The sequence below is a fragment of the Sciurus carolinensis genome, chromosome 10 (genome assembly GCF_902686445.1).
Source record: "Sciurus carolinensis chromosome 10, mSciCar1.2, whole genome shotgun sequence".
NCBI classification, from domain to species: domain Eukaryota; kingdom Metazoa; phylum Chordata; class Mammalia; order Rodentia; family Sciuridae; genus Sciurus; species Sciurus carolinensis.
The window spans coordinates 72,775,514-72,800,323 of NC_062222.1; the positions used below are offsets into that span (position 1 = coordinate 72,775,514).

Sequence of the window (24,810 nt, forward strand, 5' to 3'; positions counted from 1 at the left end):
GAATGTGCTCTACTGTACCTCCAGTCCTCCAATATATAACTTTTTGGGGGGATGAGGGTTAATAGGATTTAACCCAGGAGTACTTTACCTCTGAGCTACATCCCCAGCCTTTTTTTTGTTTTTGAGACAGGATCTTACTCAGTTGCTTAGGGCCTCACTATATTGCTAAGGCTGACCCCAAATTTATGATCCACCTGCCTCAGATTCCCAAATCACTGTGATTATATATGTGTACTACCACACCCAGCTAGTATATAGCTTCTTTTTTTTTTTTTTTTTTTCCCCGTGGTATAGGGGATTGAATTCAGGGGCATTCAACCACTGAGCCACATCCCAGCCCTATTTTTCATTTTATTTAGAGATAGGGTCTCAGTGAGTTGCTTAGCACCTCACTTTTACTAAGACTGACTTTGAACTCTCGATCCTCCTGCCTCAGCCTCCCAAGCTGCTGGGTTTACAGGCGAGTATATAGCTTTTAATTTTTGGAAATTAACTTTTACTTTTAAGTCATTTTAAAATCATTACTCTAAGTTTTTTTAAAGTGTTGCTATGTATAATGCAATTACTTTCAAAACCTTTCCATCTTCTCCTTCTCTCCAGCCATCTGTGGTATTAAACAATCACAAGGAAACCAGTACTTGTGACCATGTCTTTAAGTAGAGTTATGCATCACCTAATGACAGATGTGTTCTAAGAAACACAGTTATTTAATTTTATCATTGTATCAACATCAGATGGCGATGACATTACTAGACCATGTAATCTTTATGGAACCACCATCTTATGTGTGGTCCATTGTTCACTCAGATGTGATTTTGCCACATATGACTGTAAATCTACTAAAATATGTCATATTCTAAAGCTATATCTTTTAAAATTTGCATATTTATAAATAAAATTGTCATTTTTCATATCTTTTAAAATCATGAAAATGTGATCTCAAAAAAAATACCAGATTTGTTTCAAATGGCACATGGCACTTTTTTAAATTACACTGATGTTTTTCCATGCATGTATCCTTTTTTCTATACAGTTTAGTCAACTCAGTCCAGCCGAACAAAACGTAGCTGCTCTTCTTGGAGTCTCTGAAAGCTTTATTGGGAAGAAAGCATCTGGTCAAGCCGTCAGGAAGGTACCATCATCATTTTCCTTTCCTTAAAAATGAAGTTCATTCAATAAAACCAATACTGTTCATCTCCTTTAGAGATCGAATCTTTTCATTTTACTTTTTTTCTTTAAATTAATATAATTCCCACTTTTCTATTTAAAACATATCTACCTGAATACCAGAAATGTAAGAATTTTTTAAGACAATATTTATTTCTTGTTGGTGTGATGGCCATTTTTTTTCTTTTTGGGTATTTTTGTGTTTCTGAAATGTTCTGTCATACATGTGTAAGGCTATCAAAAGAAAGGGCAAACCTTATTAATCTTTTTATAACAATGGAGTAGAACACAATTTTTAATTCTGCAAAGCAGACAGGTACAGTAGTCTAGGGTCTTGTCAGAGCTGGTTATACTATTAAAATAAACAGGTCCTGAAATCAACAGTTCAGGTGAATCTGTGGGATGCTGCAATATGTCAGCCAGAGTTGCAAGTCTGAAGAGACTCTTGGCTCTCATTAGTTTTGGAAGAGTCTTACTGAAATTAACACAGATGTTAACAACAACATTGATAAAAGACCCACGTTTGAAAAGAATCACTTTTTCCTCAACTATGCAACTTTGGGCACTAGGAAGACTAAAGACAGGTGGAGGAGAAATAAAATGTTAATCTACTTTTCTTAGGCTACTTGTGGCTTATATAATAAAAATATTAAAACATTTATAAAATATTTTCACAATATCATATGTTCCTAAAATAAGTTCAATTCAAACAATCGAATATATTTTCCAAAAATTTTGTTAGATGTCCTATTTGGTATCAGGGATTCTAACATATGACAAGTCTGGATGTTTTTCTTAGTATTTGTTGTCCTCAAAAAACTTCAAGTCTAATCTTTGTAGTACATAAGACATTTAGAAGGTTAGATCAGTTAATATTCTTTTGTGTGATGTCTTATATTTTAATGTTTCACAATTCAGTCAGTAGCCATGAAGCAATTGTTTAATGAATACACTAACTTTAGGAGAAGTAGAACTAATTCCTTGGTAACCATACCTTCAACTTCCTTAAGTTAATATCATTTCCCTCCCATAATATACTTTTTCATTTTTAATTTTCTTTTTTAATCCAACTTTCACTGAAATAATTATCTTATCTACCATTTCCCCTGTATCTTTTAAATTTATGTAGACAGTGCTAATTTCATTTTGAAAAATGGAAGATGGTATTTACTTACTTTGAATTGAATGGTGCGGCTGTACTGTGCATTGCTGTATCATAAAATTGAAAGCATTTATGTATTTATATCTATAAATAGATATTTTATAGATATTAATGTACAATTATATATATATAGATATATAGATATACTATATCATATAATATATATATCATATCTGTCTGTATTTAAGCATTCATATTCTTATAATTTGGGGGGAGTGGATCCAGGGGATTAAATCCAGGGGCACTTTACCACTATAGCCCCAGTTCTTTTTTTTTTATTTTTTTATTTTGAGACAGGGTCTCCCTAAGTTGCTGAAGCTGGACTTGAACTTGCAATGCTCCTGCCTCAGCCTCCCAATTTGCTGAGATTATAGGCATATGCCACCACACCCAGCTATATTCTTACAATTTTTAGATTAGGGCTTTTACTTTAGAAATATCTATGTTATTTAGACTTCCAATGTTGAAAAAAAGTTTTTCTTAAAGTAGCCCTTTTATATCCAACTCTAAAATGCAAAGTAAAAACAAAATCATATTGATTTGGAACTCATTCCCAAATAATAAACATATATAAAATCATATTAGAACAAGGCATCTTTTAAAACTTGAATCCAAGATTTAATTTTTTTTACAATTTATGGAATATAGTCAACAAATGTTTATTAAATTGATAATTAAATGTGTAAAGCAGTAGGGTATGGATTTATCCTAATTATGAATGGATTAGTTACTAATTCAGTACCTTAGAAATTATCATCATTAGAATTTGAAATAACATATGCTTAAAATCTAATTGATTTCTCCATATTGAAAAAGAGTCCCCTCTTTTAATATCTCACAAAAGATCTTGAAATTGGTATAAAACATCTTGCCATATTATATTTTTTTTCTTGCCTTAAGAAATACATTCTAAGCAAAACCTCAATTTATAGTTAATAGTAAAGGTACATTAAAATTGAGAAATTAAAAAGCTAGCTTGGGGCTGGGTTGTAGCTCAGGGGTAGAGTACTTGCCTAGCTTGTATGAGGTGCTGGGTTCAATTCTCAGCACCACATACAAATAAATTTTAAAAAAATAAAGGTCCATCAACATCTAAAAATATAATAATTTTTAAAAAACTATCTTGTCCTACTTGCTTTTTAACTAAGGTTTTTAGCTTAATATTTTCTGAGAGTATCCAGCATAAATGCCCCAATATATCACCCTGAATTCTCCTATCAAACACTGTTTTAATAGAGGGTATCATTTTATACTCTATACCTCCTTTTTCTCCTGCAGATCCATCCTTCTTTTCCTTTGATTTTGAGCACAAGTTATTTTCTAAGTTAACTTGATGTTAGCAAGGAAATACTTTCCTCAGAAATAGTCACTAGACACCACAGCTATCACTAGACACCACACGCAAAAGCATGCACCAAAACAGAAATCTTCAACTACAGGAAGCATTTTTCTCTCTTACTGTTTTAACTTTCAGAATATCAGTTAATTTATCATGGCCATGTGGAAATCATAGCATAATATTCATGCTTAGTTTACATTATAGACATGCTTATCAACATATTATCAACTTGCATTTATGTAATTTATAACAGCAGTCACACATATGTACAATTTATAAATACCACAGTAAATGTACAATTCTCTGCAACTTTCTCCCTTTATTTGTTTCCTAGCGTTGCTATAACAAATTCATAACTGGGCCTAAAACAACAGAAATTGGTTAGGCATGTAGCTCAGTGGTTGAGCTTGTGCTTTGCATGTGCAAGGTTCTGGGTTCAACGCATATCACCAAACCAAACAAAAAGAAACAGAAATCTATCCTCTTACAATTCAAGAGGTGAGAAATCTGAAATGTAGGTATTGGCAGCACTGGATCCTTCAGTAAGCTCTGAGAAGGAAACCATCTAATGCTCTCCTAGTGTGTGGTGGTTACTAACAGTCCTTGGTGTTCCTTGGTTTATAGATCCATCTCTCCAGTCTCGGTCTCCATCTTCACATTGCTTCCCTCCATCTCTTTTCCTATAAGGATGCCAGTCATTGAATTTAGGGTCCACTGTAAAGCCTGGGTGATTTCATTTAGAGATCTTTAACTAAATACATATATAAAGATCCTATTCCCAAATAAGGTACCAGGTTTTCAAACTTGGAAAACTTTTTTGGAGGGGCACAATTCAACCCTCTTTGCTCCCTTTAAAAGGAAGTTGAACTTAAATTGGAAACAGTTTGCCAGATCTCTTTTTTATAGTTGAAAAAGTGATAATCAATTTGAAACACTTATGTTAGAAATCTGTTTTATTTCCTTGGAATCATCCTATTCTTGCTATCCTATAGTACAGCTTCATTCACTTTACCTGTTGTCTGTCTGGGTACATAAATTTATCTGTGTCTTTCTAGAAGGTGGACAAGGACATTGTCAACAGACTCTACCTGTCTTTTGTTCTTTATACCTTGCTCAAAGAGACCAACATTTGGAGTGTGTCTGAAAAATTTAACATGTCTCGAGGATATATACAAAATCTACTTACAGGAGCTGCCTCCTTCTCATCCTGTGTGTTACATTTCTGTGAGGTAATTCCACTAAACATATAATGTATACTTTGTGCATGTTCTTGTTTTAACTGTTACTAAACCTACTAATGAATACTGACAGCATGTCAGTATTCCTCATTGTTGCCTTATTATTTATTTCAAAGCTCTCAAAATTTATCTAAAATATATCTTTGTTATTATCTTCCTACAAAAGAGTTCTGTATATATACATATGATAAAGACATAAAAATTACTGAATTAACTAAAATGTATATAGAAAGTCAGAAGTGCCAAGTTAACCTACTTTTAGGGCCATCATTAATATTTCCAGGTATTCCCTCAAATATATACAAAAAAGTATTCTAGACTTTCCTACACAGATGATTTTTAGTTGAATTTATAACATAAACCATTTTTTTCTACATTTAAGTTTTTTATTGGGTGGCATAGTAATCCTTTCCATGTTTGTGTCCATACTCAAGTTTTTAAAACTTTTTCCTCATGAATTCTGTTTTTCTAAGATTTAAATTTACTTCATTTTTCCAATCTTAAGCCTACATATTCTGTGTATTTACATGACAATTAATTCTGTCATATGGCTGATGAAGGGAATAAATCATCCAAAAATACTTGGCTTTGGATTGAATGATTAGCTCAGTTGGTAGAGTGCTCGCCTCACAAGCACAAGGCCCTGGGTTCAATCCCCAGCACCACAAAAAAAAAAAAAAAAAAAAAAGAAATGTTATTTGGATTGAATGATAACTATTTTAGCAAATTTACATTTTAAATATAACTTACTTAGGACAGTTTTTAAGTGTTAGTTTATAATCTGAGCATATGCCTGATAAGCAGCAAAAATTATGTTATAAGGTGAAACAAATCTTTAAAATGTATTTTCTTAATTTTTTTTGTTTGTTGTTCTCTATATTTAAAAATGCCCTCTCTGATATTATTTCCCTTTGTCTCGTTAGGGTGAGGACTTGAGCCTTATGGAATTATTCAAATAAAATAGTCTATATGTAGAACTTGAAAAACAACTGTAATTTGATGACTGATCCTAAGAAAAATCTGATAACTTATGTTCTCAATGTATTTTTAATATTTAAAAGTGTTTTTTCCTTTTAAAAAGTACATAAGTGGTATAAAATAGTATACCAATCATTTTAGTAAATTATTTTAACTACAACTAATAGAACAACTCAAAAGAAGTTTAACTGATAAGGAAAAAATGATTATTTTATGTAACAGAAAGGTCAGAACTAATGCAGTTCCAGGGTTGATTGATTCAGTGTTTCTGTTTAAGGTCTTTTTACTTTCTTTACTCTGCCATCTTTATTTTATCAAGAACTTTCTTAGTAGCCACAATATGGCTAGATAGTGCTATTGCATGCATCACAAACTCTCACAATGATACTCAAAGGCTAGAAAGAATCTTTTGATAAAATAAACCACTATAGAAATTTCAAACATATAAAAAAAGTAAAATTATATGAACTCTCTCATTTACCCATCCCATTCATGATTTCCAGTATTTTTTTTTAGTTTAAATAATGCTGCATTGAACATCATAATGCATTTCAATCTTTCCATATTTAATATTTTGTCTTCAGGATAAATTCCCCAAAGTAGGAATTACTTTGAGGCACTTAAGAAAGAAAAAACATTCACTTCCTGATGTTTTGATAAAAATGAGTAGAGCTCTTTTTATTCACTTGTTTTTTAATTTTTAATCTTTTTCCACCTCCCCTTTTTCCAGTTCCTTGGGGTTTCTAGCATGTTTCCTGTTAATAATTTGGCCTGGAATAATCTTTCATCTCTTAATGATGTTCCTGAATTTAATAATCTGTGTTCCTAAATTTAATAAGATAATATCCTATCTGAGCCTTGTACCATACAAATTAAACTTGGAAATAGCTCACAAAAGTTAAATTCAATATATTTCCTTGTGTTCTACAGGAACTTGAAGAGTTTTGGGTTTATAGGGCCCTTTTGGTAGAACTTACCAAGAAGCTGACTTACTGTGTGAAAGCAGAACTAATCCCTCTCATGGAAGTGACTGGAGTCTTAGAGGTTAGTAGCTTTTCAGTTTCTCAACTGAAGGTTATTACAACTAACATAAAAATCAGGTTTCATTATTTTTTGAAGTCTTACTATGGGGCAAGTGATAGAGTCTTGTTGCTCATTTGTCATGGTGATATATACATGTATCTATGTGTGTATATATATTGATATGTATGTAAAATATATATGTGTGTGCATATATACACATATGCATATATACATATATACATGTTTATGTTCCACATATATATGTAAATATATATACACACCTATGTACATTCACATATGTATATATATAAATGTTTTATGTGTGTGTGTATGACTCCCATGACAAATGAGCAACAAGGCTCTATCATTTACACTGTAGTAAGACTTCACAAAACAATAAAACCTGACATATATAATAAAATATGTATCACTTATATATACACACACATATATATGTACACACACATACACACACACACACACACATGTATTAGTTGCTGCTGCCATGGCCTTCCAAAAATCCACGGCTAATTGGGAAGCAGATCTAATGAAAAATCTGTTATGGAAAAAAAAATAACAGTAGAGGTGGGAGTGACTCTCCCCAAGAATGCACATGCTACCACATCTCTTCCTTCCTCCAGTCCAGTGAAGAATTACCTTCTGTTAGTTTGCACTCAGGGCTTGTTTAAGATAGTTATGATTTGGTGGCTGCAAGGGTCATTTATGTTTTCTAAGAGAGTGAGAGGGAAGGGCCCTCAACTGGTTTCTCATCTTTCTATTTTTAATCAACTATCAACTTCAGTTTATTATTTAGTTCTTAGTTCCACTAAGAAAACATGTACACCAGTGGTCCCCTGAGTAGATGATAAGAACATTTTAAGGATATCAGGCCAGAACATTTTGCTGAAAGAATTTTATTAGTGCCACTAACCTAAATGCCCTAATGACTTTTTCATTTCTGGTTTTAGCACACATTAGCTGACTTAAGCTACATAAAAAACTACTGCAGTCATATTAGAACTACTCAGATACATATTTTTAAATTCTTCAGGATTCTGATGTGTTATCTCTTCATATATATCTACTTTATTGTCTTAGTTTATTCCTATCTCTTGTGTGTGAATTTTTTCCTGATCCCAAATTCTCAGACTACTGATTTTTTAACACTTTTCAGGGTCGAGCAAAACAGTTATACAATGCAGGTTACAAAAGTCTAATACATTTAGCTAATGCTAACCCAGAAGTGCTGATAAGGACAATTGATCATTTATCAAGACGCCAGGCCAAGCAAATTGTTTCATCAGCAAAGGTAAGCAAGCAAACTATCTTCTAACTTTTATTCTGATATTTTGTAGTATTATAATATCTTGTAGTACTTTAGTCATCAGAACAAAGTATTTAACATCACATAACAGTTTATTTTGATAGAAACAAATATATGTATTCAGAATTTGTGAGTTCAAATGTTGCATCTGTTATGACACGAGGCTTGCGAAAAAGAAGAAAAAGACTTCCTAAAATGTAAAGGTAGTTTTGAGTGTTCATTGAAGTACAGGAACCCTAGAAGTCGTTGAGTTCTGCCTCCTCAGTCTTTTCACAGAAGTCCTTTCCTCAGCATCTCTGACATCTGGTCTTCCTACCCATGAACACTATCACTGACAGGAGCCTAGAACCTGAAAATTCGGGTTCTTCTATTTTTGTATGCTCTTAGTGTTACAAAAATTATCCTAATGTATTGAGGCAAAAAATTACTACCATTGTATTGGACTATTACTCTCTGGAACTACTCTATTGTTTTGTTCTTTTTTTTTCTTTTTCTTTTTTTGAAGTACTAGGGCATTCTACCACTGAACCACGTCGCCAGACCTTTTGGTTTTTTTAATTCTGAAACACCATCTCACCACGTTGCTCAGGCTGGCCTTAAATTTGCGATCCTCTTGCCTCAGCTTCCTGAGTTGCTGGGATAACAGGTGTGTGTGCCACCATGCCCAGCTATTCTTTCATTCTTTGGTAGTGTTTCATGTCTTTGAAAACAGCTCTCATTGCCCACAAGAGTTTCTGTTTCTCTCATCCATATTAAATAATGTTGTTTTAGGCCATTCACTATCTAGGTATCCTTTGCTGGATCCAATCTGGATCACCATTGCCCTTCTGTTCCACATAGATAAAGCCATTACTCAACAATTTGGGGTTATTTCTTCCTTAGTCTCAACTATAGTTTTAAATCTGAAATTGCTTGGCTTCTTTCAGACTTCTTTGTTACATAATTGCCATATATAAAACAGAAATAGAAAATAAATTTCCATCTTACATTTTTGAATGGGGCTCTCATTGCATACATTACCTTAATTAATCTGCTAACCCCAGTATACAGATGAAACCACTTAGCTTTAGATGGTCTTTGTCCCATTAGATTAGAAGTTCTTCTGGTTGGTGGGAAGAATGAAGTTGTAGTCAGTTCCATTTTTGTAGCACCTAGCACAGCATTAAGTTTATAGTATGTGTTTAACAAATATTTTAATAAATAAATAAGTGAGACCTAAGGAAATTAGGTGATATACACCCAAAAACAGTTAATAATATAGCCAGAACTGTGGAGTTTGACTGTATATTATTAAGATTATAAATGGGCCTGTAGTAACAATGAACAAAATTAGTGACTTTAAATTAGAAAAATTTATTAGACAAGTTCAAATATAGTAGTTCAGAGCTGACATGGGAATGAGTGGTATATCCAGGGACTAGTACTCCTCATTCTCATTCTCATTACAAGGCTTCCATCTCATAGACTAAGATACTTTTTCTGATTTTCACTATATCTCTTCTACTTTCCAACCAGATTAAAGAGTAAATGGATATTTGCTGCAGGATTTTGAGTAGAGTAATGGGTTTTTAAATTGTAAATAAGGCCGGGCACAGTGGTGCATGCGTATAATTTCAGTGGCTCTGGAGGCTAAGACAAGAGGATCCAAATTCAAAGCCAGCCTCAGCAACTTAGCAAGGCCCTATCTCTAAATAAAAGATCAAAAAGGGCTGGGGATGTGGCTCAGTGGTAAAGTGCCCCTGGGTTCAATCCCTGGTACCAAAAAAAAAAAAAAAAAAAAAAATGTAACTAAGGGATCAGGAATGGAAATAAGGAAACCAATTAAGATTATAATGAAGTTATGCATTTTTCGGCAGGAATGACACCAAAATTATGTGTATCATTTACAGTACATCATATCAGGAGCCACGTGATATCATTTTTGTTATTGTTGACATTAACTTTGATCATTTGGCTTAAGGAAGTGATGTTTGCCAATTTCTTTCACTATAAAGCTATTATTTTCCCCTTTGTGATTAGTAAGTATTTGGGGAATGGATACTTTTGAGATTATAGTAGATAGCCTATTCTTTATTAAACTTTCACATACTCATTTTAGCATTCACCAGTGATTTTCTACATTACTCAGTTATTTCTATGAAGTTTATCTAGTGTTGATTGTCTAATTTCATTATTCCTTCCACATTTATTGATATTTTACTACAAGATAAATCTTTCTTTATTCATATTAGTTGACTTCATGAGTTCATACTTATCCAATGGTACATAATCCATTACTATCATTACTTATTATTATATGACTTAGATGGCTTCAGATTTGACCAATAGGAGCCCCTGCAAGTTTGGTCCTATGATTTTGGTCTGTCTTTATTATTCTTGGAGTATTTTCAAAGTTATTTTCTGGCTGTATTTATCAGAGTCTAATCATTAAGAAACAGAAACCATACAGTAATATATATAGGTTAATATTAAGAATTAGTAACCAGTAACAGGGATTGCCTCTAAAAGTTCAACAGAGCTTTAAAGAATATGGGAAGGACCTGGGCATGATGACACGTGCCCTAATGCTCTAATCCCAGCTACTCAGGAATCTGAGGCAGGAGAATCTCAGATTTGAGGCCAGCATGGGCAATGTAGTAAGACCCTGTGTCAAGATAAAATAAAAGGGCTGGGGATGCGTGTAACCTCACTGGTAGAGCACCTGCTAGCATGTGTGAGTCCTTGGGTTCAATCCTCAGTACTGCAGAAAAAAAGGAAAGGGATCACATTCGGGAGGGGGTCCACTCTTACCCCCACCACACCTTATAGGTGGGATTCAGACTTCACTGGAGAGCTGTGGCCCATTGCACACTAGATGAGCTCAGTGTTGTGCTGTAGTCAAGGCCAGCAGGCAAAAATGGCCCGCTGGAGTGCTGACAAAACTGCTGTTGAACTTACTTGAAAACCTGCTGGAGTGCCCACGGGACTTGCTAGAAAGCTGTCTCTTGATGTGCTGTTAAAACCCACTAGAATGAGCACCACTTTGTATCCATCATACCAACCAAGCTCTGCAGAAGCAAGAAGAAAAGACACACAGCAAAAACAGGAAGAGAAACCTTCCTTCTGTAGTCCAGTGCCATCTATTGACAAAGCTTAATATTGTACCACTTGGCAGAGAAAATGTTTATGGAATCCAGCTTCAAGTATCTCTGTCAGGACAACGAAGGGTAGATTTGCAGCTGTAAAGCAATAAAATAATTAGTACTCTGGCACATGATATTCCAGGCTAAGCTTATATTTTCTCTGCCTTAGCTGTGAAATCAGCCATCTTCCCAAAAATCACTAGTTTATTTTTGTAAAGAAAGGTATTTAGAAATAAGTTTTAGGGACTAACTATGCCCATTGCTTCTAGCTTCTCTCAGTAAACAAGGTCCACATGTGTCTATATATTTTTCTATAATTATGTGTAAATTATTAAGGGTCATGAACTCATGGTAATAATTCCAGCTCTAATTTTTCCAGGTACATATTGCAGCATAACAATGTTTTGCTTCAAAAACCTGGTGGCTTAAAACAGTCATTTTATTTTCATATTTTTTTATAGATTAGCAATTCTGGAAGCATTCACATGGGTGGTTCTCACCTGTGGTCTCCTGCAATTGGTGTCAGATTTTGACTGGAGCTGTGATCACTTGAAGACTTAACTGGGCTAGATGTTCGATATGGCTTAGTCATCTGGCTGACAGTTAATAATTGGCTATTACTGGGGCTTTCAACTGGAGCAACTGCACATGGCCTTGGGTCTCATGACAAGGCAACTAGATTAGGAGAGAGAAAATCCAAAGAGTGAGCATTTCCAAGAGATCAAGGCAAAAAATGCAAGAAATCTTCTGAACTAACCTGAGAAGTTATACAGTATCATTTCTGCTGCATACAGTTGGCTACCAGTCATTAAGATCCAGATTGAAAGGAATCCCACTCCTACATAGAAAGAATGTCAGATAATTTACAGTCATCTCTAATGCCCTTCCTCTGGTCATAGAATATCTTCATTTCTCTCACATATATTATATACTCACCCCCAAAAGACTTTTCCAATATGGCATCAGACATAGGCTCAAGGTACACTATTTGTCCTAAACCACGTGGGTGAAGTACCTTAATACAATTTCACAAGCTCTTCACGGTGAGGAATTGTGAACTGAAGAGACACAGAATACAATGGTGAAATCAGAGATAGAATAACTACAGTATACTCCTGTTCAAAAAGAGAGAAAATGAGCCAATACATTGCAGCAATTCTAAAATCTATCCAGGTACTTGTGACCAGTTCCTTCATTAGGACCCACTTCTCCCTGGAAATTATTCCTGACTTTAGGTTCCCTCATCCAAGTCATTCTTCCTTTCCATAAGTAATAGGCTTTGTTTGCATAAGTCTGCTCTCGTAGAAGTTCAGTTCAGGGTTGGTGGTACAGTGCCTGCTTAGCATATGTGAGGCCCTGGATTCAATCCCTAACACCAAAAAGAGAGAGAGAGGGAGAGAGAGAGAGAGAGAGAGAGAGAGAGAGAGAGAGAGAGAGAGAGAGAGAGAGAGAGAGAGAAATTCAAGCATTCAAAACCTCTTTGTACTGTCTTTTTTTTTTTTTTTTTTTTTAATTTAACCTAGTATAATTTCTTTTAAAACATGGTGGTTTCTTATTAATCTTTCTATAGTTTCCATGTGACTTGGCTTTCTTCCAGCATGGGTACTGTGATCTAAGAGGGAGCATTCGAATGACCCTGCAGTGTTCTCATTCCAAGAAACCAAAGCAAAAACTACAAGACTTCTTTTAGTTGAGCCCTATCAGGCAGCATCATTTCTAACGTACTTTGTTAGTTATAAGTAGATTACCAAGGCCAGCCCAGAATCAAGAGGAAGAGAATTAATTCCACCCCTTAATGGAGATGTTAAAGAATTTCCAGTCATCCTTCGCTTCCCACACTCATCCCAAACTATAGGACTTGTTACAACAGTCCCTCTTTTTGTATATTAGCTCCTTTCTCCAACAGTGAGAAACTTGGTTCCTATTTTAATTATGTATTTATCTATATTGTTCAATAGAATAAACTGAAAGTAATTTCAGAATTGCTAAATTATACCACTGGGAGGGCCTAATTTGCTAACCAGAATTCAATTTTATTTATAATTCTTTTTTTTTCTTTAGTTTGAGAGTATATAATAGAAATAATGTGTTGAAACGTTACTTGGGTTTTTCTTTTTTTAATTTTTAAAAAATCTGCTTTAGTGTAGTTTTTATTTATTCGAAGCACAGATTTTGTTTGCATTCCATTTTAGTTTTTCTCTCCCCTCCCTTTTTTGTTTTTGTTTTTGTTTTTTGGTACTGGGGATTGAATTCAGGGACACTTTACAAGTAGCTGCATCCCCAGCCCTTTTTTATTTTTTTATTTTAAGACAGGGTCTCATTAAGTTGCTTAGGGTCTTACTAAATTGCTGAGGCTGACCTTGAACTTGCAATCCTCCTGCTTCACCTCCCATGTTGCTGGGATTACAGGCATGCACCACCATGCCTGGTTCCCCACTCCCTTTTTGTATATGTAACATTAACCTATTTTCTTTATCTTTAAATCCAAGTAGTTTCACTAGAACATGTCTTTATTTTGTTTTATTTCAAGAAATTTTTGCAGGTTGATGTTTTAAATATCAGTTCTGATAGTTTTGAATTATTTTCTTTATCAATTCTAATTGTATTTGTATTGGCTCTTCCTTGCCTGTCTTCCATTTCAGTATCTCTGATCCTTTTTTTACATTTTTTTCCATTTCTATTCTCCTGATAGTTTTCCTGCTTTTCACATTTTAGTGACCCTAATTAGATTTTTTATTCATATCTATTCTTTCTTGAACATTCAGTTGTTTAGTTATAGTTATTAATTTTTATTATGAACATTCTGCCGTTTTCTTGCTATTTGAGAGCTCAGAAAACTTTTTCTTCCTAGGTTCGGTCCATTTCTGTTATTAGGTTTTGAATTCAGAGTATGTTCCCCCCTAATGTCTCCATATTTTAGTTAGAAAATATTTAAAACTAGTTAAACTAAAAAAAATTTTTAAACTAAAAGAGTTTAGTTCAGGGTGATACTTTACAGTTTTTCTGCATTATGTTTTGCTCTCAGGGAGGGTTTGTTTTGGTTTGGTTTGGTTTGGTTGTACCTGGGATTGGACCCAGGAGTGTTTGCAATCCTCCTGCCTTAGCCTCCTAAGTCCCTGGGATTTCAGGCATGCACCATCACACCTGGCAAGGAGGCAAATTTTTATGAACTGAAGAGTTTTGATTTTCATTTCTGTTTTCTTCTCAAATAGTGATGAGAACTGCTTATGTTGCTGCATTTCTTGGACAGGGTTGCCATTTGGAATGGTTCATGAGACTCCCAGTTCAAGAGTAAAGTATGGGGTCTTCCATGGATAGCTCAGGGTGGGGAGGAGTATACCAAGGTTTGAGTCCTTGGGATTTTTTTATTCCTTTTGTTCTACAGCATCCTAAATTTTGCCTTCATTTCCTGTTTCCTTCATGGCTCAGCTTCCAAAGGTCACCTCTCCCCTTTTAGCCATTCTTTTTCCAAAAAGCATAGACTTTCCAAGACTGTCTCTCACAGTCCCCTACATACTTTGAATACCTTCCTATAAACAGTGTTTTAACCTACCAAGATTTGTTCCAGTATTTTTATAATACGGTAACTTTTCTCTCTCTGGAGATATTTTACTTAATCTTAGACTCTCTTGGTTCCCTCTTTTCTTGTCTGTGTAGTTTTTTTCTCAACCTCACCTCCATCTCTGCAAATGTTTGAAGTAGGAGCTCAAGAAATAACTCTACTGGGAATTGGATATTTTTTTAAACTACAAGTTATTTGAGGTTGATGTTATTCTCCATTTTCTACTATTGCTGGCATATGGTTTTTGTGTCATTCACTTGTTGACTTGTATAGTTTTTAAAGGGAGATTTATTTTACTTGGTCCTCATTACCTCAGATACTGGAAAGTTTACTTGATTACATTTAATCATTTTTATATAATGTTGTGTAGTGCTATGTTTATCAAATTGGTAGAGTATTTTTTGTTTTTTAAATTTTCACTTTTATATGATTTTTCCTCTTTATTTGATTTTGCTAAACATTTTATTATAAAAATGTTATAACAAGTGGTACTAATACTTCACCCCTACATATATGATATGCAAATTGTTTCTGATTTTTAGAAGAAAGGGAAATCATTATTTATTGAAATCTTCTATGTGCCATGTTTAGAAATATTTTTTCCTCTTTTTGTTGCTTTTGAAATCAGTCATGTTCACTAATGGAGCTTGAGAAAAACTTTTCTTAAAAATACTGATGGGATTTTAAAAGCATACTAAATTTTGAGGAATAATAAAATGCATATATAAAGGATTACTTTTCCAGGAGCTAATTAAGTTTTTGCAAAATTGTCTAAGATTTTATAGATTAAAAATTAATTTTTAAGTAGCCAAGTCTTCAATAAAACAAATCTTGGAGAGTATTAAAGCTCCTTTATTTTTGGAATACTATGCAGTGATCAGCTAAAATGGTTTTAACTAAATGCCTCAGCCTCATTTACTATAATCACTTGTTCTTAAATGGCCATTTTTCCAATCTTGTTATTTTAGTTTTAATGTCTACATTATTGATGTGTAAGGATCCAGGTTTCTAATGGCCTGAATGATTTTTTATCGTAGATGCTGTTGCATGAAAAAGCAGAGGCTTTACAAGAAGAAGTAGAAGAATTATTGAGATTGCCTTCTGATTTGCCTGATGTTGAGGCATCTTCCAGTGAAAAAGGCATGAAGCTATCCGATGCACATTTTCAAATTTGAATTATTTATTACATATGTTTTATTAAAGATTCCCTATACTTTACAAGTGAAAAAATATATTTAAATCATGCATTAAGAACTATGGATAGTATTTTAATATAACACTCATATTTATAGTTATCTTCTAATATTCATTTTCTTCAATATTTACACATTATTTTTCTGTTCAAAACCTGTAGTGCCCACCACAAAATGAATTCAAACTTCCTCAACATATCCCCAGACTAGCTTTGTAACCATACCTTTTATTCTCTTACCTTTTTTATTATTATTTTAATTTGTTCTACTGTGGATTGAACCCAGGACCTTGTGCATGCAGAACACATGCTCTACCACTGAACTACACCCCCGGCCCTCTCATCCATTTCTTCCTTCAAACTGGATTAGTTGAAATTCACAGAATTTTCCCTGTGATTTTTCAAACCCTTCAATTTCTAACTGCTTTATGTTATTATCAGCACATGAAAATTTACTATATAATTTGTGTTAACTAAAAATGTATAAATACTGTCTCTCTGAAATTATTCCACCTTCATCCTCATGTCCCTTTACAGGCTGTTGTTTCCCTTCTATAAGCATTGTAGACCCTCATTTATGCCCTCCATTTTTTCTTGCTACTAGCCTGAAATAATCTGAAGACATGAGATCTTTTTTTTAAATCATCTGTATATGCCACACCATCTTCCACAGTTCACTCCACAAAGTTAGAATCTATATGAAGAACAAATATTACCAGATTAACTATTCAATCACAACTTAGATATCCCCCCACTCCTTCTTCAGAATTATAGCTCAAATATAAATGACTGAGGTATAAAAGAAGGTGATAACTAACAATATTTACAAATATTGAGCTAGTTTGGTTGAAGTTCTGCCTGTTTAAGAGACATTCATTGGAAACTTTGCAGATAGATCCACAGTCTAAGTTCTTAGTGTCTTAGCATTTTAGACCACTAGAGTATCAAAATCATTTACTTTCTATGTGCCAAGTACTGATATAAGTACTTTGGTGAATTAACTTTTTTCATCCTTACAGCAATCCTGTGATGCAGGTACTTTTATCCCTATTTTATAGATGAGTAAATTGAAACAGAAGGTAACTTGCCCAAAGCCACATACTATAACTACAGAACAGGGATTCAAACCCATGCAGTCCCAGTGTAAAGTTTGTGCCATTAACTCTAATATAATATCTTGGTTTGTCTGTGTTTTCCCTAGTATTCCATCCCATTATTCTTGCCCCATCCCTACATATCTTTATATAAATCAGTGTATGACATTCTAATGTCTTAGTAGAATCTTGGGTATCATCACACATGTTCTGTTTATTTCAGTTAAACATTGTAAAAGAACAGCTGGATAGTCCGCTGGCTTGTTTGAAGGACCAGCCTCTGAGTTGTGCTCATACTGGGCCACAGTCTATTTTATTTATATATATATATATACATATATATATCCCAGTTTTATTAGTTTGTCCAGGTAAATAAGACTGATTCTGCTCACCAATTAATAAGAAACCAATTTATAATCCAAAAAGCATTTATTGATTTTAGATTAGAGGGTATGAGGAGAAGCAGGTTTCCTTTATAAGAACTAGAATACCTGTATCTGCAGGCCAGGCAGTCCATGACAACACACATACCCTTCAGTGTTTGTCCAGGATATATCAAGTGCAATCATGGGACTGCCATAGTTTGAATCTTGCATGTCCCCCAAAAGCCCTGTGTTGAAGGCTTAGTCCCAACCCAGGGAGCTATTGGGAGGCTGTGGAACCTTTGGGAGATGGGAACTAGTGGAAGGAAGCTGGGTCATGGGGGCATGCCCTCAAAGGGGATATTGGGGCCCTGACTCCTCCTGTCTCTGCTTTCTGGCTGCCAAGAGCTGAGAAGATCCTCTACCATGCACTCCACAATGATATACTGTGCTGCCACAGGCCCAAAACAATGACCAAACAACCATGGACTGAAACCATGAGCCAAAATAACCCTTTCCTCATTTTTAAGTTGATTTATCTCAGGTATTTGTCACAGTAATAGAAAGTTGACTAACATGGTATTAACACTAAAGGATATTCAAGTATAAAGACATTGAAGCAGTTTAGTTCTAGAAAAGGATAGAAAAAGGATAGTGGGAACAGATGGAGAATAAATAGACTCAGATATTTTTAAGAATTTATAATAAACATGGTTTTCATTTTTGAGTGATAAAAACCCAAATACATCTAGCTTAAGCAAAAAAGGAATATTTAGCCACCATAGTCTCAAACTATGGGCAGCAACAAACCTTCCCTTAGGGCAATTAGAATTAGAGATGCTTAATACCATCAGTACTTGCCACCTGTCTTCTGTCAGGCAAATTTAGACTGACTTCCATATAGATTCAAGATCAAAGCATAAAAATTTCACTGCTACTGATTTCAGTTAAAAAAAAAAAAATCCCTGGGAAAAGTCCTTAGTGGTCCATTGTGGGTCCATCTCCCACCCCTGTGGCCAGAGTATAGAATTTTGGTGATTTTTTTTTTTTTTCAGAAGACAGGAAGAAAATTAAATAAAATTTAAAATACATTAAATTTGAATGTATATCAAGATTCAGATTTGACAAGAATGTGAAGAGAGAGCCTACAGAGTGGGAGAAAATCCACACGCATTTCAGATAGAGCACTTATCTCCAAAATTTATAAAGAACTTACAAAACTTTACACCAAAAATAAAAGAACCCAATCAATAATTAGGCCAAGGAACTGGGCAGACACTTCACAGAAGAAGACACATAGGCAATTAATAAATATATGAAAAAGTGTTCAACATCTCTAGTAATTAGAGAAATGCAAATTAAAACAACTCTAAGATTTAATCTTACTCCAATTAGAATGGCTATTATCAAGAACACAAACAATAATAGATGTTGGTGTGGATGTGGGGAAAAAGGCACACTTTTACATTGCTGATGTAGTTGCAAATTGGTGCAGCCACTCTGGAAAGCAGTATGGAGAATCCTCAGAAAATGTGGAATGGACCCACCTTTTGACCCAGTTATCCCACTCCTCGGTTTATACCCACAGGACTTAAAATCAGCAAATTACAGTAACACAGCCACATCAATGTTTATAGCAGCTCAGTTCACAATAGCTAGATTGTGGAACCAACCTAGATGCCCTTCAACAGATGAATGGATAAAAAAACTCGTATATATACACAATGGAATACTATTCAGCCATAAAGAAGAATAATATTATGACATTTGCAAATATATGGATGGAATTGGAGAATATCATGCTAAATGAAATAAGCCAAGCCCCAAAACCCAAAGGCCAAATGTTTTCCCTGATAAGTAGAGAATGATATGTAATGGGGGTGGGGGAGGGGTGGGGAGTGAGAGAAGAATGGGGGAACTTTAGATTATGTAGAAGGAAATGAGAAGGGGGGGTATGAAAATAATGGAATGAGACAGACATCATTACCCTATGTACATGTATGATTACACCAATGGTATGAATCTACGTCGTGTACAACCATAGAAACAAAATGATGCACCCCATTTGTGTACAATGGATCAAAATGCAGTCTGTAAAAAATTAAAAGATAAATAATTTTAAAAGATTCAGATTTGAAATTTTTGATGCTGTCATCTGGCTGCATTGATGCATCAAGAAATGTACTTGTAGTTCCTTCATATTAGGCTTCAAAACAGTAAAATTTTGGGAATTCCAATATGGTATCAAGTTTTCCTTTTTCAACTTTTTTAAGTTGTAAGCCAAACCTGCCCATTTCTAGGACGCCTAATTCCATCAAGCTCTTTCTAATGGCCATACTTGTTTTGTTTTGCACTATTAACTTAAACAACCACCATCCAAACAAAGCTTTTCTGTGGAGTATACCCAAGTTTTGGTCAATTATAAAACCTAGCTAGTCTCTCAACAAATCTCCATACTGATATTTTTTTTTCAGAAAGGACTGATGGAAAGCCCTCTTTGGCTTTATGCTTCCATTTTCAAGAACCTTCCCACACATTCATCATGGCAGCTTCTGAACTCCATCCCAATACCAAGCATTATAAACAGGCATTGTTATACTTGATTTTCTTTGATAGTTTCCAATACTACATTATCATAATTGCAATTGTATATTTTTTATGGTACTCTCACTAATAAACAGTAAACAATAAACTTCCATTTATTGAAGGCTTGCCATGTGCTCAACCCTTTGGACAGCATTATTTAGATGATTTCTTACTGATATCTAAGATGCTACTTTTTTAAAAAGGCATAAACAGAAGTTTATTTAGGAAGGTAGATATAGATTCAAGGAAGAATGCAGGCTATCTCAAGAGTGAGAAGTCCCACCTTGGGCAGGGGGTCCAATATTAACAGAAGGATTATTTAGGGACCTGACTAGAGGTGGATCCAGTTTGTGCAGTTTTCCCTGCTTGTGTATTTCCCTCTTTTTACAAGGGCATGTTGCTCAAGATTGACAACTGTGCTTTCTGCATCTCAATGGTTTGTGGGTATTTCCTTTAAGATTTAGTATCTTTCTCTCTTTATCCTAAATCCCTATCTCACTCCCATCTCCAAACTTTGATCACTTAATCTTAAGGATTGGTAATGGGTAAAGATCCATTTTCTGTGGAGCAACGGGCTGGCAAGGGGTGATGACTGCCTAGTCAGGGATCAAGTCTCATCCTGACTGTTCTCAAGAAAAGAACACTGGTCTCAGTGGCAGAGATGGGTTAAAATTCTTGCGTTGTCATCCCCTTAACATGGAATTGTTGTAATCAAAGTTGATGCCTTTGAAGCCCTATGTTGGGCATCAAGAGATGTCACAGGAGAAGAAAAATGTCCGGAGAAGGGTCTAGGGAGTTCCCAGAGGAGAGGCGGAACTCAACTCAGGACCAGTGGGGTTCTTGGCATATGTGATAGAAAAGAATTTCAGCACAAACTAGACAAAGCATAGCAGAGGTCTCTTTAGGAAGGGAAATGCAGGCTATCTAGAGAGTGAGAAGCCGTGATGTTATTTTTTACCCTATGTTACAAAGAAAACGTGGCTTGTCTGGAACTCCCCCGTTAATAAGTGACAGCCTAGACTCACACCTGATCACATTGGTGATTCTGTTGATTGTGTGCATTGCAGCACAAGCTACCCAACAAATGTTTGGCAAGGAGTAGATCAAGATGGCAGTCTGAGCATATGTATTTACCCTTCCATCCATGAAATAATTACATGAGAATTATAATTAATTAGATGAGAATTATAACCAAAGTATATAATAGAGAAAAAAAAAAACAATGAAGTCAGGCACTAACACACAGTTGTGATGATTAAAGTTTAAGCCAAATGGAGCATACAGGCTAGTAGGTCTTTCTCTTTCCCCTGTTGATACAGAATAGTACATTTTGTAGAAGTTGTATTTTCTACATAAGCTAATGCAATGTTGAGGAGGGTTGCTCTATGGGATCCAGAAAGGAGTTAAAAATGAATGACCTCCTCCTACCAACAAGAAAAGATACTGACACAAGCCCTCAGCATGTTAGCACTGTCTGGTAGTAGCAAAAGCAGAGAACAGGGATTCTCAGGTGCTACGTTTCACAGACAACCAAGAATGCCAAATATTTTGGAGGAAATGGTAGATTCTGAACCAAACACATTAGATATGAAACTTCCCCAAAATGAGTTATGTGCACATACGTACATAGATAGCATTAGAAACTTTAAAGTTTGTACCAAAACCAATGAGTAACCTGGCAACACAATATGCTTGTATATTGTATGCTTGTCTGGTATTTAAAGTTCAGAACATTATACATTTGAGTATTTATTTCATTTCTTCTGAATATTCTGAATAATTAACCTGGTTTTTTTTTTTTTTCTGTTTTAAGAATATAACTCAAATGTGTGTGATTCTTAGGGTGATAGCCATAAGAATAACCTGCCCAAACAGGTTTCCACCCAATACCTGAAGCTATAAATTTGTTATGTAGCTAGAGGGATTTAGGTTGCAGATGGAATTAAGGTTGCCAATTAGGTGAATGGTGATGGCAAGGTTATCCTGAGTTATCTGAGTGGGCCCAATGTAGTCACAAAGACCTTGTAAGTGAAAGAGATGACAGGAGAGTCAGAATGATATGACATAAGATTCCTCAGCCACTGATGACTTTGAAGATGGAAAGAGACCTTGAGCCAAGGAACAAAGAGTGCCTGGAAGCTGGGAAAGGCAAGGAATTGAATCCCTACTGGGACCTACAGAAAGAAATGCAGCCCTGCTGATACCTGTTGTCAGCCTAGTGAGACCTTTTTAGATTTCTGACATTCAGAATTGTAAGATAACAAATTTGTATTGTTTTAAACCACAGCATTTTGTGCTAATTTGTTACAGCAGCAGTAAGAACTAATACATCTGAAAATAGCTCTCTGGAATCTCTGTGGAACACAACTAGAAAATCATCATTCTGGGGGATTCTTTCTGGATGTTAGCACATGAGCAATTATGCCCATGAAAGGGTATTTTGTATTTCTAAAAACTCTCTTTATGGAAGTTAACTGTGATGGATTCCTACCATTTTTATAAATTGCACTTTTCTCTAGTGAAATGGTTTCTTTTTACTTATCCTAACATCTGCTTATGTAAAATATAAAAGTTCTATCCCTGATTGATTAAAGCAAAGCAACAAAAAAGATCCAATTACTGCAGAGAACTGGAAATTTGAATCCTTAACTTCTGAGGAGTTTTATGAGCCATCTAGTCTAGAACATCTTATAAATGTTTTGTTCTTTAAAATGGGCATAAAGTATATTTTCATAATAAAGAGAGATGCATAAAGCTATGAAAATGTAACCTAACAGCAATTTAAGTGTAAATAACTAGCTGTTCAAATGTAACATGCTAAATGATTTTCCGTTGTGGCAAAATACAATATTACTGTATATGGTAGCACATAAAATTGGGGAAATTTTCACAGGCAATAGACTCCTCATTCTGTACAAAATACAGTAACACTAGTTTGATTTTGTATACAGCACTTTGAGAGTTGTAATAAAAGTATTGTCCACCCAATAAATGGAGTTCAACATCATTTTGCTGAAATTTGTCAAGGTCATTTGAAAGGTCAATGAAAATATTTAAACACATCTTACTGAATAATTTCAGTATACTGCCTGATGCTAGACACTGGTGGAAAACAAAAGAGGTTCTTTTTTCTTTTAAGAGTAGTAAGGCACAAATAAAATGACTATGTGCCAATGATGGGAACGAAATGAGACACGGGCAATGAGACAGGGACAAATGCTCTAGGCACCAGAGCACAGTGGGAGGTAGAGTCCTCCAGGAAGAACGGTGGCAGAGATGAACCATGAACTAGATGCTAAAAAGGAGAATTGGGAAGGTCAGAGACATAGGAAGAAGGGCATCCGCAGAAGGGAGGACATAAGTGCTCTTCCAGCTGAGGTGTACAAAGAGGAGGCAGTGAGCCACACCATCTGTATATTTGAGTTCTAGAAGAGGTGATGAGAAACCACAAAAAACATCACACGTGGCTTGTGCTGAGCCATCTCTGCATTCTCATCTGGTCTCCCCTGTGATCAGCGAAAGGCATTCATGAAACACCTGACAGAGGTGCACACAAGTGACCACAGTACAGGCAGAGCCATATGGAGAATAAGTTCACAACCTTGGCCTTCTTGGCTCTGTGATCTGTCTAAACTAGGACAGACAGAAAGTGTATTTAATCTTTGTCAAAAGTAAAGCTGGACACTAAAGTGCTAAGGATATTCTGTGATAACCCCATTGTGAAGGGGAAGAGGTCCTGTGTGAAGTGAACTTAACTTCCATATGGGCAGAGGTGACCAGGTGTTTTAGAGGCAAAATGAGGGATTAGGGTAGAGAACAAGGAGAGGTTTAAGCAAGAACTGGGTTTGCTAATTGGTACCTGTCTGGAGGAAGCAGATTTCTCATATTGTTATGCTAGGAGGGAACTAGGTAAGTCAGAGCAAGTCACTCACACTGAGAGTTATTTCTCTGAACGTTTACATTTCAGAAATGCTCTCAGGTCCTTGAGAAGACAGTTCTGGCTGCAGTTCTGGCTGGTTGATGACCAACATCTCAAAGGGAGAAAGGATTACAAGCTTTCTAAAGAAACTGCTCTCTGGCAGTGGGGAAGTTCAGGGGCCTATTGACAGCTTTGGCTGGAACAAACAGTTCTGGTAGTGCCTTCCTCAGGCAGACATTTTAACAGGGGGGTAGGTTCATTCTAGGCATGCAGACTCGAGCTTTTAGAAACTATGTTAGTATTTGTTCTGTTGGGCATGGTGGCACACGCCTGTAATTCCAGATACTTGGGAGACTGAGGCAGGAGGATCACAAGTTCAAGTCCAGAGTAAGCAACTTAGTGAGAATCTATCTCAAAATAAAAAAATAAAAGGAGATAGGCATATAGCTCAGTGGTAGAGTGCCCATGTTTCCAATTCCCAGTACTGCCAAACAAAAGAAAGAAAGAAAGAAAGAAAGAAAGAAAGAAAGAAAGAAAGAAAGAAAGAAAGAAAGAAAGAAAGAAGAAAACTATTTTAGTGTTTGTTCAAGTCTTTAAGTGCAGAGGGGGACAAATTATTTGTGGAAAGAGTTTGTCATTTTTATAAGCCAAAATTGAGACCTAGTTGAAAAGAGTCTGTCTAAAGTTCTGTTGAGAAGAGAGTCTTTGTCACCTTCCAATATTTGTTGAAATTATCTACTTA

The 24,810-nt window shown here is 35.1% G+C and overlaps 1 protein-coding gene across 4 annotated transcripts in view; it reads left to right on the plus strand.

Moving 5' to 3' along the window:
- Helq (helicase, POLQ like) overlaps window positions 1-18,488 on the plus strand; it is a 48,667-nt gene extending 30,179 nt beyond the window's left edge. For 3 of the 4 annotated variants that reach the window (XM_047567335.1, XM_047567336.1, XM_047567341.1), the window contains 5 exons: window positions 1,034-1,132; window positions 4,724-4,897; window positions 6,815-6,928; window positions 8,082-8,216; window positions 15,953-18,488. In XM_047567335.1, coding sequence (XP_047423291.1) covers window positions 1,034-1,132; window positions 4,724-4,897; window positions 6,815-6,928; window positions 8,082-8,216; window positions 15,953-16,090 — 660 coding nt within the window. In that variant the 3' untranslated portion in view covers window positions 16,091-18,488. The remainder of the gene's footprint in view (window positions 1-1,033; window positions 1,133-4,723; window positions 4,898-6,814; window positions 6,929-8,081; window positions 8,217-15,952) is intronic. The other variant, XM_047567338.1, reaches the window with a different exon arrangement.
- The last annotated feature ends 6,322 nt before the right edge of the window (window positions 18,489-24,810 follow it).